The sequence below is a fragment of the Sinocyclocheilus anshuiensis genome, unplaced genomic scaffold (genome assembly GCF_001515605.1).
Source record: "Sinocyclocheilus anshuiensis isolate Anshui unplaced genomic scaffold, SAMN03320099.WGS_v1.1 scaffold1002, whole genome shotgun sequence".
NCBI classification, from domain to species: domain Eukaryota; kingdom Metazoa; phylum Chordata; class Actinopteri; order Cypriniformes; family Cyprinidae; genus Sinocyclocheilus; species Sinocyclocheilus anshuiensis.
The window spans coordinates 257,363-269,051 of NW_015536514.1; the positions used below are offsets into that span (position 1 = coordinate 257,363).

At 37.0% G+C, this 11,689-nt stretch overlaps 1 protein-coding gene across 6 annotated transcripts in view; it reads left to right on the forward strand.

Moving 5' to 3' along the window:
• Nucleotides 1–9,553, forward strand: part of hdac4 (histone deacetylase 4) — a 260,575-nt gene extending 251,022 nt beyond the window's left edge. For all 6 annotated transcript variants that reach the window (XM_016491248.1, XM_016491241.1, XM_016491256.1 and 3 more), the window contains 3 exons: nt 3,717–3,801; nt 4,150–4,291; nt 7,000–9,553. In XM_016491248.1, coding sequence (XP_016346734.1) covers nt 3,717–3,801; nt 4,150–4,291; nt 7,000–7,039 — 267 coding nt within the window. In that variant the 3' untranslated portion in view covers nt 7,040–9,553. The remainder of the gene's footprint in view (nt 1–3,716; nt 3,802–4,149; nt 4,292–6,999) is intronic.
• Nucleotides 9,554–11,689: the final 2,136 nt, after the last annotated feature.

The following is an 11,689-nucleotide window of genomic DNA, read 5'->3' on the forward strand; positions in this document are numbered from 1 at the left end:
TCCCTCACCACAGTGCAACAGTGAAAAGGGACCCCTTTCAAACAGTGTCACGTTCCGAACGTTGTACGACATACGACCAACGACATACACCGGTATTGCGGTATTTTAAAAATTCATATCATAACAAAAATAAACACCGGTATTCGGTATGAACCGAACCGCCCAGCACTAATAAAATATATATTATATATTTATATATATAAGTTATTTGTATATTTATCGTTTTAGTCTTGCAATACCCATTTTATAAAATTAAAGTACTTTATGTATATTTTTACAGTACAATTTACAGAAAATTACAGAACAATGTTGATCTCCTGACAAAATACTTTTTTCTGTTTTTTTTTTTGTTGTTTTTTTTAGTAAATCGTGTAACTTCATTATTTAGCAAAACTGTACAATCTGTTAAAATAGAACCTGTTCAATTATTCATCAAAAAAATATATAAAACTGAAAGAAAATCTAGAAAATTAATTTTACTGGCAGTATCATAGGGTGCTATTTTTTCCTCATTTATAGATATAAGATTTCTTGGAATTATGCAAGGTTGACTACATTACAATATTTTCCTTTTCATATTGTTTTATACATATATATATATATAAAGCTGAAAGAAAGTACAGAATGTTGTTTTCTTTCTCTCTCATTTGTAAATTTCAGATAAATGGATACATGTAAATAATTATTTCAGTAGTTTTAGTTATTCTACTTATAAAGCAGGGCATTGCACCAAAAATTTGAGAGCCACTGCCTTAATGTATTGCAAACAATCATATTTTATTATTTTTTGCTTCTCTGCTGTTCCACGTTCTTTCGGTAACCCTGTTTTGCATGAAGTTCCCAGTTTGCTTGGCTTCATCCATGTTTGAAGGACGTGCCTCGTTGTCAAACAGTCAGAATTTATATTACTGCAGGCAGGTTGACAGAAACCATCCTAACAAAAGCTTTTCTTTTTCCTGGAGAATGTGAAGGTCCTCACACTCAGGCTGCAGGCGTGAGGGAAAATCAAATAAATCCCACTGTCATGCTGGATGCTGGCAACTGGCATGTCAAGCAGCTTGGCGTGCGCTGACAAGACCTATTAAAGTTTATAGACGTGCGTCAGGGCCGTCCATCACGATGACAGACAGGTCGGGCCCCTCCCCCTCGGCCGGTGCCAGGGCAGCAGAGGGTCGCGGTCGCAGCGGGATTGGAGAGCCGAGAGGGGCCGGGCTGAAGCGGGAGGATTCCTGAGGGACGAGTGTGTTGACCCTCAGTCAAACTGCACAGCAGGAAAGTGTGAATGAATGACCAGCTGGCCTCACACACGCAGACTTTTCACCCCTCCATATGGGACCGCTGACTTCAAGTCATGTCGGAATGGTCATATTTACGAGATGAACGCGACTGCAACTCATACCGGTGGGAAACTCTGGATTGCCTTTAAGGCCAGACTTTCTGAGTTGGCAACATGTCAATTGAAGAATCATGGCGGAAGCAAATTAATATTAAGCAAAATTATATTTTCACTAGATGGGCTTCCATCCACATAGTTTTAATACAAAGTTTGTGATATAACGTAAAAATGCTGGATGGTTAAGAAAATTATATATATATATATATACAGTGGGTACGGAAAGTATTCAGACCCCCTTTAATTTATTTAGTATTTGAAAATTTATATATACTGTATATATAGCTTTTGATATTTGAACAAAAAAAAAATATATATATATATATATGTATGTACATATATATATTTTTTCAAATACCAATAGCTATATATACAGTATATATACATGTTCAAATACTAAATAAATTAAATTTAGTTAAAAATGTTTCAAATGAAATATACATATAATTTTCAAATACTAAATACATTAAAAATCAGATTTATGATTTGCAAGCTTGTAAGTAGAACTTCCCAGGGTGACTTGAAGACTTATTTACAGTAAGTGCTCCAACCCTGAGAACATTGCCAAGTTGTTTCCTCAAAGTAAATGTCAATGAGACGTGACCCACCTCAAGACTGCTCTCTCAGAACAAACACTGGATTCAGGATGTGCTGCAGGAGAGCTGTTGGGTGAACACTATCTTCTCAGTGTTTATGGTGTATCCGTTTGATCTCACCCAAAGTTCAGTGTGGGGTGCCATAAGGCTCTTTCTTTCCAGTGTGAGCTTTCCGTGCCCACCTCCATCTGTCAGTGGATCACCAGCTTCCTGACAGACAGGCAGCAGCTAGTGAGGCTGGGCAAACTCAGCTCCTGTCGTCAAGTCAAATTCCTTGTGTGTGTAAACATACTTGGTAATAAAGCTCTTCTGATTCTGATTCTGAGAGTTTTCTGTGGCAGTCCTGAATCTTGCACTTGCTCTTGTTTCACAAGCTATTTTATAATATTTTGTTAAGTGCATAATATTTTATAAAATATGCATTGTATGCTGTTAGTATTTTAATACTAGGTTGATTGGTTTAGAGAGGCTGAGGGGTCTGATATGTCCGTTTGTAGTGCCACAGCAAGATTAAAGTCTCCCTCTCCTCAGACAGCCTTTCCCAACGCCTCCAGTCCTCCTGGCCTCATCTTATTTGTTTTAATTAAACCAAAGCTTCCAGCTTGGCCAGGTGTAGAGAATGATCTCTCTTTCTCTCTCTACACTTGCTAATATTTCGAAATCACTCCACCCAGTTTCCATGCCTGTTTTTCTCTGTTCTTGTTCATGCAAACGGTTTATGAAGGATGAATGACAGGATGCATGCCCTTTTCCCCATCTTTAATGTTTGCATATGAAACGCTCGGCCGTAGATTTTCAGTTTTTTGCGTGGGGGTGAAAAAATGCAGCAGAGAGCCAAAGGGAAATGGAATCATTCCACATCAGGAATGCAGCGTCGCATGCTGGCTGTTTCCTCTGGGCCGTGGCCCCACTGGTTCCTGAGCTGTCATGAGGGTTTGCCGGAGCATGAGGTCTCGTTGCCCACGCGCTGCGACAAAGCACAAAGCCCTGCATTGTTGCATATCTTTAAAGCACAGCATTCAGCACATCTGTGAGCCTCCGTTACACTGCAAACACAAGCTTGATATTAAATGCATTTATTGCCAGGTTTCCATCGGTGGTCCCTGAAAACAATAACTCGCAGGCTCTGCTTCCAGAAATAACTTAATGAAGATGTGGATTTGTTGTATATGTTCTCCAAAAGTACCACTCCACAAAGGTGTTAAACATCAAATGTGATTTTGTAACTTTACACTATATTTCACTTTTGGTGATGATAGATAAATTACTGAAATCTGGAAACTGGTTGCTGGAATAAATCTTGTAATGTTTGGAAACACTATATGCTATATGTATTCTGAGAGAAAAAGTCAGAATTGCAAGATATAGACTCAGAATTGCGAAACAACCTCACAATTCAAGGAAAAATCAAAAATGCGAGATATAAACAGTATTCTCACTTGCTCGCAAGTCCGAGTTTATATCTCAATTCTGACTTTTTTTTCAGAAACTCAGAGTTTGTCTCACAATTCTGCTTTTATCTTTCACCAAAAGATAAAAAAGGTAATTGCATTTTATCTTTTTTTTTTTTTAAATCGCACAATCTTTTGACTTTTCTTGTCAGGATTAGGAGTTGACAAGTTAGCAAGTAAATTGCAAGTCGGAAATGCTAGAAAAAAGTATGAGACTCTAAAGTATAGAGTCTTCATGCATCAAGGTTTAACCTGCATTTTTGATGTTCCTTTCAGTTGGACCCTCTTCCTGAAGACGTGCTACAACAGAGGCCGAACCCCAACGCCATTCACTCCATGGAGAAAGTTCTGGAAGTCCACAGTGAGTGCACACAAAGCTTCACAGTTTATTCATTCACCGTTGACCTGATACATATTGTACACAACTGCTGCAGCAATTATTGTAGTATAGTCTATTTTAGATAAACGTACCCCTGAACAACCTGTAAGAATTGTGATTGGCTGCTTACATGTCAATTATAAGGAGTCGTCTTCTTAAAGTAAGCCGTTTTTTGGTGAGAATGTTCTGCAGTATAAAGCAGACTTTATGCTGTGTAGTCATAACTCTGGCATGCATGTGATGTCTTTACATGTTACTTGATGTCTCGCACTTGTAAATAAACTGCTTAGTCATGTTTAAGGCTGAGCTTTGACTGTGTTTTGTGCTTAGGTAAATACTGGTGCTCGCTGCAGAGATCTGCCTCGACTCTGGGATACTCACTGCTGGAGGCTCAGAGATGTGAAACTGAAGAGGCAGAGACGGTGACCGCCATGGCCTCCCTGTCTGTGGCCAACAAGCACATGGGAAAGAGGTGCAGTTATAGCTCTGTGTGTTTGTCAAATGGCATAATCCACAAATTTTGGGTCCCTTTACTTGTTTTTTTGTTGTGAGAATTATTTGATGTGTTATACAGTATATAACTATTATAAATATTTATATATACATACATACACACATACATATATATATATATATATATATATATATATACAATATAAAATAATGGTTTCTATTTTAATATCCTTTAAAATATCATTTATTTCAAGATTTCTATTTTAAATAAATGCTCTTCTTTTTAACTTTTTATCCATCAAAGGATCCTGAAAAAAAAGTATCACAGGTTCCAAAAAAATATTAAGCAGCACAACAGTTTCCAGCACTGATAATAAATCAGCATATTAGAATGATTTCTGAAAGATCATGTGACACTGAAGACTGGAGTAATGATGCTGAAAATGCAGCTTTACATCACAGGAATAAATTAGATTTTAATGTATATTCAAATAGAAAAATTTTATTTTACATCATAATAGTACTTCACAATATTAAATTTTTTCCTGTATTTTTGATCAAATAAATGCAGCCTTGATGAGCATAAGAAACACCTTTAAAAAAACATTAAAAATCGTTCTGATCCCAAACTTTTCACCGGTAGTGTACATTGAACTGTAATTATTATTAAGGGTAAAAATAAACCTGGGCTCGACGGTAAAGGCCTGCCTGATGTGACTGATCCCAAACTTTTGACCGGTAGTGTATATGTTAATATATTATAATTTTACATGAAAATTAGAGTTATAAAAATAAAAAAGAAATATTACAAAGAAAATGACAAAACCACAGCAGAAAATCAGTCAAAACCAGTTTTAAACTATTCAGACATGTCTCGGCATTTCTAAACGTGAATGAAATAAATAAAAACAATTCATATAATATTTAGTTTGACTTCCAAAATTATGTCAATGTTAAGCACCTCCTTTCATTCACAATTTGCTCCAAAATGACTTACAAATGAGTCTCGGACTGTATTTTGTTCCTTATTCCTGGAAAGTTGCATATATTTGCTCATAGCATGCCTCCTGACTGTGTCTGTTTCTGTGACCCTGTGAGTATTTCTGGTTGTGTGATGGGACAGCAGTGTTCTAGAGGTGCAGGACAGGTGTGTGCATGAGCGTTGATAAGCAGACAGGACTCTCTGAATGTGCGGGGCAGACGTCCAGCAGCGTCAGGCTTCTGAGAGACACAGTCTGCCAGAGTCCTAATTGAAAACACTCAGGCAGCATTGAGCACAGATGCTTGAGGTTTCTGGACCTTCCTCACACACTCACACATGTGTATTCATGTGCCCAGCACAGGTTCACACTCACATTATTTCCTGTTATTCCTATTAGGGGCCAAGTGCAGAAAGTGTGTTGACACCTATTATAAGTGTTGGTTTTCCTAGTTTAATATTCTGTGTTTTCTGGCTGGGCGTTTGGCACACTGGTTATGGAGGGTCTCAAAACTCTTTGTGCCAGTTTCGGAGTCTCTCAAACACTCTAGTGCCACCAGAAAAAGTTTTAGCTTATAACTTTTTAAACAAAATTATTTTTGTCTCTTCCTTGATCTTAAATTTCGTTATTCTGGTGGTCCTTATTTCCTCCACAATTCTCAAATAGGACGCTCAAGTTATGTATGACTCCGCCATGCACCATTTCTGTCTTTTACCATGAATTTGCATACTGTTTTTACTCATACGAAACTCAGACTCAGATTTTAATGTCTTGCACCTTTCTCCAGAAACACCTGCAAATTTGACACCAAACAGGAAGTAATGCATTAATTTTGAAATGAACATGTACAGTGACCCTAAACTTTGTGCATATTGAAAAATATAATGCCATTGGAATACCATATAATCCAATTGCTGTGCCTATATAGTCAAAATGGGAAATCTGCGCTATTTGAATATATAATTAATATATTAGCACCACCTTACTGAAGGATCCCAAGTAAAGACTTTTTTAAACACATTTTTAAATATATTTGTGTGTTTTTATTGTTAACTAAAACTATTAAAATATTAGTTTATATTGGATGAAAACTTTTATGAAACTAAGAAATGTATGTTGCCTTAGCAGCTAACTGAAACAAAATAAGTTCAGTTAGTTCAAAAAGTACTAAAATTACTAAAACTAAATTAAAAAAGTAAGAAAAATAGAAATATTCAAAAATATATATAATAATATTAATAAAAAAGACAAAAGCATATCAAAATTGCTAAACAATTGAACTAAAATTAAAACTAAAAGCTAAAATAGTATATAAATAATACTAGAATACATGAACATGGGTGTTCCCAGAGGCAAGGAAATCTGCAAATATCTTGGAATTTTAAAATTGCAATTTCCAGTTCTAGAAAAAATATTAAAATAAGTCAAATCTTAAATTCATGAACATTATATAGTGAATATAAATTTCCATTGTACTTGTCAAGGTTATTATAGTTAACTAAAAATTTAAATTTTGAATAAAACCATAGAACAAAAACATTTTTGTTACTTAAATATAAGTATATGTTTAAGTTTATGATTCAAAATACAAAATGAAACAATGATACAAAAATAACACTGGTAATTGTGCTTGCTTCTGAAATATTCAATTAGTGATTACATTAAAATTTATTTGATTAAAATCACAAATATCATGGAGTGAAAAGATGTGGAAACTTTTCATGTGTTTTGCTATGTCTCCCCACAGGACAGAGGAGGAGCCTATGGAAGAGGAACCTCCATTGTAGAAGGTCCGATCGACTGCCTTGGTGACCCTCTCGGCTCAGAGCCTCTTCAAGGCCTCTGACGTCGCTCTACTCTCTCTATCCGTTTCATTTTTTTGTCCCACGATGTGCTCGCTTTGAGCACGGGATCTGAAACGGCCTGAAGAAATCTCTGTGACACCCAGAGCGCGACAAACGTCTCAGCCGTGTAAGTCTGTCTCTGTCCGTGGCAGAACGTCCAGGACTGTTAAGCCTGGTCTGTCCGCAGGGACGCTTAACTTTTGAGCTGGACATAGACTCACGTTTCATTGTTAGATGTGAGAGCTGGTGCTTTCGACATGAACTTTTTCATTATTTTCCAGAGCCACTATATGACTGATTTCGGCTGTTATGGCCTACGTTTTTTATTTGTCGTCTCTCTCTGTTCGTTTGTCTGTCTTTCTTTTATTCTTGGAGAAAAAATTGACTCGTTCCATTCGCAATTCGAGTTACTGCTTCACGAGGGTGGACGATGTGTTCGGGAGAGCGATCGAAGGATTCTGGGAACCCCGACGGAGAGTCGACAATGCGAGTTTGTGCCTTTTTCAAAAGATGGATCCAGAAGAACATTGCCTTAAACTAGTTACAGGAGGGAAGACGTTTCGCCGTCTCGGTATTTCTTGACACGCGACGGTCAAAGGCTGGCCTGAAGAATCGAGAAACCCTCAGCATGTTTACCAGGAACTCCCTGCAGATATCTTCATGTTTCACACGAATTATGACCTGTTTTCTGTTCCTTCATTTTTACTGGGCTTGTGTTGGACGTTACATGACTCTTAAGTGTCACTGACAAACAAACTTTAAGGTAGTTGCCAGCTATCCAAGGGCAAAACGTTCGATTGAATTCTCCAGCGCTTTAGACGGCAAGCCAATGTAGCGACTCGTTTCAACTCTTAATGACCAAATACGCACCTCCTCCTTCTCCGAAAAGTTGGTCAGCATGCAGCTTTCCATCTGCCAAATCGTAGTTTAACAGCGCCGACAAGCATGAGTTTGCTGCGAGCATATAGGATAGGGCTGCGATGACCTCGTGTCATACGATTTGTAGTTCGAGACAAACTTTCTATTTTTCCTTCTCACGACATGTTGTACTTTTATATAGCTATGAATGTCTAGTATTCCGGTTACTTTACAGTTAATCAAAGGGCACTAGCGTATCACTACTATTATTCTACTCAGCAGACAGTCAATTTTATTGACACCTTCGAAACAAGCGGAAAAGGGCTGGTTAACGATTTTAAATGTACCACTGAGCCTTCAGACGTGCCACCTGGTGAGATTTAGCGAGGAGGGTTATGGGCCTTTCGCTAGGGGCGGGTGCTACCGAACATGTGCCCGTCACATGACACAATCCAGGAAGTAGCGGGACCACCAGCTTCCACTCAGAAAACAATCGTAAAACGCCTCTGAGACGACTGTGATACTCAGACAATCTGCATGGGACATTGACGTAGTTTCGGAGCCGCGGCGGCGTTTCGAAGCGGCACATAGAACTGTATATATACGCAATTATGCATGCTGACAGTAGATCATTTGGCTTGACTTTGATTGTACATTGAACTTTTCGATTCTGGACTGATGAAGAGGCGATAATTTGTTTGACAGCCCCTGACTCGTGTTTAGCCTCTCGGCAACTACCTTTGCAATTCTTTTTCTGTGTGTCATGTTCAATATGAGACGCATTAAGGCAGGAGATTTGACTCACCGTTGCCATTGTTCCTCGATTTCATTTTTATATATGCCTGTCACGTATGACTACTCCACTTTGGGTTGGTGCCCGTTATTTTCTTGTTTGTTTTACTTGCACGTTTGTCCTGTTTTTTTGTTGTCGTTTTGTTTTTTGGTTTTTTTACTTTTTGGATTATTTACTTGTTCATTTGTCAGTCTTTATGTAGTAGTTAGTTTCGTGTTTTAGAGAGTAACAAGCCTTTTTTAATTGGTTTTTATCTTAGTTTTTTTGTATGAGGCGGGAGGGAGATGCTTTTACTTTGTATAATGATTCCGACAATTGTGTATTTACTACGTTCTGTTCATAGTAGATTTATATTACAAAGATCTATAGATATATTATATATTATAACGATTGCAGACTCGAAAAAGAGAACTAGTATTGCAAAGTGATATATTTCAGTATGTCTCTGGCTTCGGCCGTCGCTGGTTCCACTGAAGGCACTGTTTATTGGTTTCATGCATTCGCAGTAGCATTACTCTGGCACCGTAAACTCTTGATCAAACGGATCTTCGTGGTTCCAGGCTTCATTTTGCTCTTTAAACTCTAAAACAAAAACATTATGGACTGACACTGTACATTTCCATTGGTAAAAGTCCATTTGGATAGACCAGCTAGACTAGATGCTGACATCACAGTGATCCTGTGGGGTACATCTAAAAAAATTATTTTAGCGTATTTTTAAATGGGTTTGAATTACTTTAGCCTGTCAACAACATGTCCAGGTCGTATTTCACCCAGAAAAATACTTAAGAAATTGCATTTTGCTTAAAAAAAAAATAAAAAATGAGGCCAGCAAAACAGGATCAGCCAATGATGTGAGTTTGGGGGTGTGGCTGTCTGTTTGTTCGACCAATGGCAGACATGGGAGTTTCCAAAATAAGTGTTTGAAAATAATCATTATTTGGAGGTGCAGAAATTATACACACTTAAAAAAAATGGTGTAGAAACAATTATCTCTTAGAAATTGCTAGTAAATTTCACAAATAATTACAAAGTAACAAGTAACACGTTAAATTAAATTTTGAAGTAGAAAAACCGAAATAGTTTTTTCTTGTAAAACATGCATTAAATATGATATAATAAAATGCTTTAAATCTTTTTATTTTAAATCTGTTTATGAGAATTAACAAAAAAAAATGAAAAGTAAAACGTCTTTTTAAATTATGGTGGTTGAAAATGTGCTCAGTTATCATGAAAATAATTTCACAATGCAAGAAATCCCCAAAATAAGCTTCAGTTTCTTTATGCCAAATATAATTTCTTATTTACCTCCTTTTGATTTTGGGGTGAAATGCAACCTGGACGTGATTTTGTGAGATTGTTAGTGTTTCATTTTGCGGTAACGATATCAGTGATGGTTCTCTGGGGTTTTTTCTGTTTTGTAAGATCTTGTTACTCTTATCAAGCACGATCTATTTTGGGCATTTTTGCAGTATCATATCCAGACCAAGCCCATCAAATCTCATCTGAATTACTTTCAAGAATGAAGTGCGAAGGCTGACACTGGTTTGAAAGTGTCCCGGAAATGTAAAGCGACATTCCCAAAGAGTCTCATAATAGTAATACTCAACCGGACCATCACTACAAACCACTCTGCAATAATACTAACGGCAGCCTATCAATACAGTCTTGTCAAAGGGACACTTCAATCCGGTTAATCCGTTTTGTATTAAAAAAAACTGCATTTGTTTTTCCAATTTTTTTATTTTAAACCTTTCTTGTCATTCCTGCTAATTTGCCATGAGGTCTGGCCAGTTGTTTATTTGCAGGCCAGGGTGAAGTTTCTTTCATTCTCTTTCCTTCACAGCTGTAGATTTCTGCATGGTTTGTGCGTCAGCATGCCTGTCTGTCCTTGTAACATATTTGCACAAAGGAGGAACCCGGGAGGGTTGAGGCTTTGGAGAACGCATGGGATGGAAGCTCTTCTTTCCTCCTCTGTTTCTGGTCAGTACACAGACGGATTGATGCTCTTGGTGTCCGACGGATGTGCTTTTTACTTGTTTAAAAATGGAATGAAAGAAAAATGACTTTTGAATATTTTACAACAACAACAAGAAAGTTATCTAGCACTTGTGACATACAGACTATAGACTTTATTGTATTCATGTAGAGCATTGTTTTAGGTGAACTACACACTATGCCACATGTTAGACTGTCTTTCGTTTCTTTTCTGGTTTTTCTGCTCTTCCTTGGGTCGTATTTTTGGGTCTGGAGGAAGACTAGGAAAAGATTAGGGTCATTCCTTTAGAAACATCTGGAATCATCAAAGGGCGTTTTCCAGATGCTTGTCAGATATATCTTCAGTTTGTCCAAAAGGAGAAAAAAAACACTTTATCAGCCAGTAATACCTGTGACCACTGTGGCTCGAGAGCAGTTCTAGGTTTACAAAATGTAAGAAATGCATATTATTTTTGTCACTTTGTTTTTCCATTGTTACAATAGAACTTTTCTTGGGACCTTTGCTCTAACGTTTGTCTTTGACATCAACTATAAAGTTCCTTGTTTTTGAATACCACAATGTCTTGTTTTTTTATTTCCGAGCACATTCTTTCACTGAATGGATTTACATAATGCAATCAGGAAACGGGGCTCCAATAATAACATTAAAATCATTTTAGTGATTTAATGCCATATTTTCTATTAAGATCACTTACTTAGGTGAGGTCATTTTTCTGCTCTCATATGACATCATTCTTTTATATTCTTTGATCCCCATTTTAGATTTATTGTACACTGTCATAACTTGTAGTGCATGTGCTCTTTCATACAAAAACCAGAAAATGTTGGAGGGATGGACCAGGGCTTGCTTATTTATTTATTTATTCTCAAACTACAACAACTTTACCTGCCATCTTTTGTTTGTTTATTTATATATATATATATATATATATATATATATATAT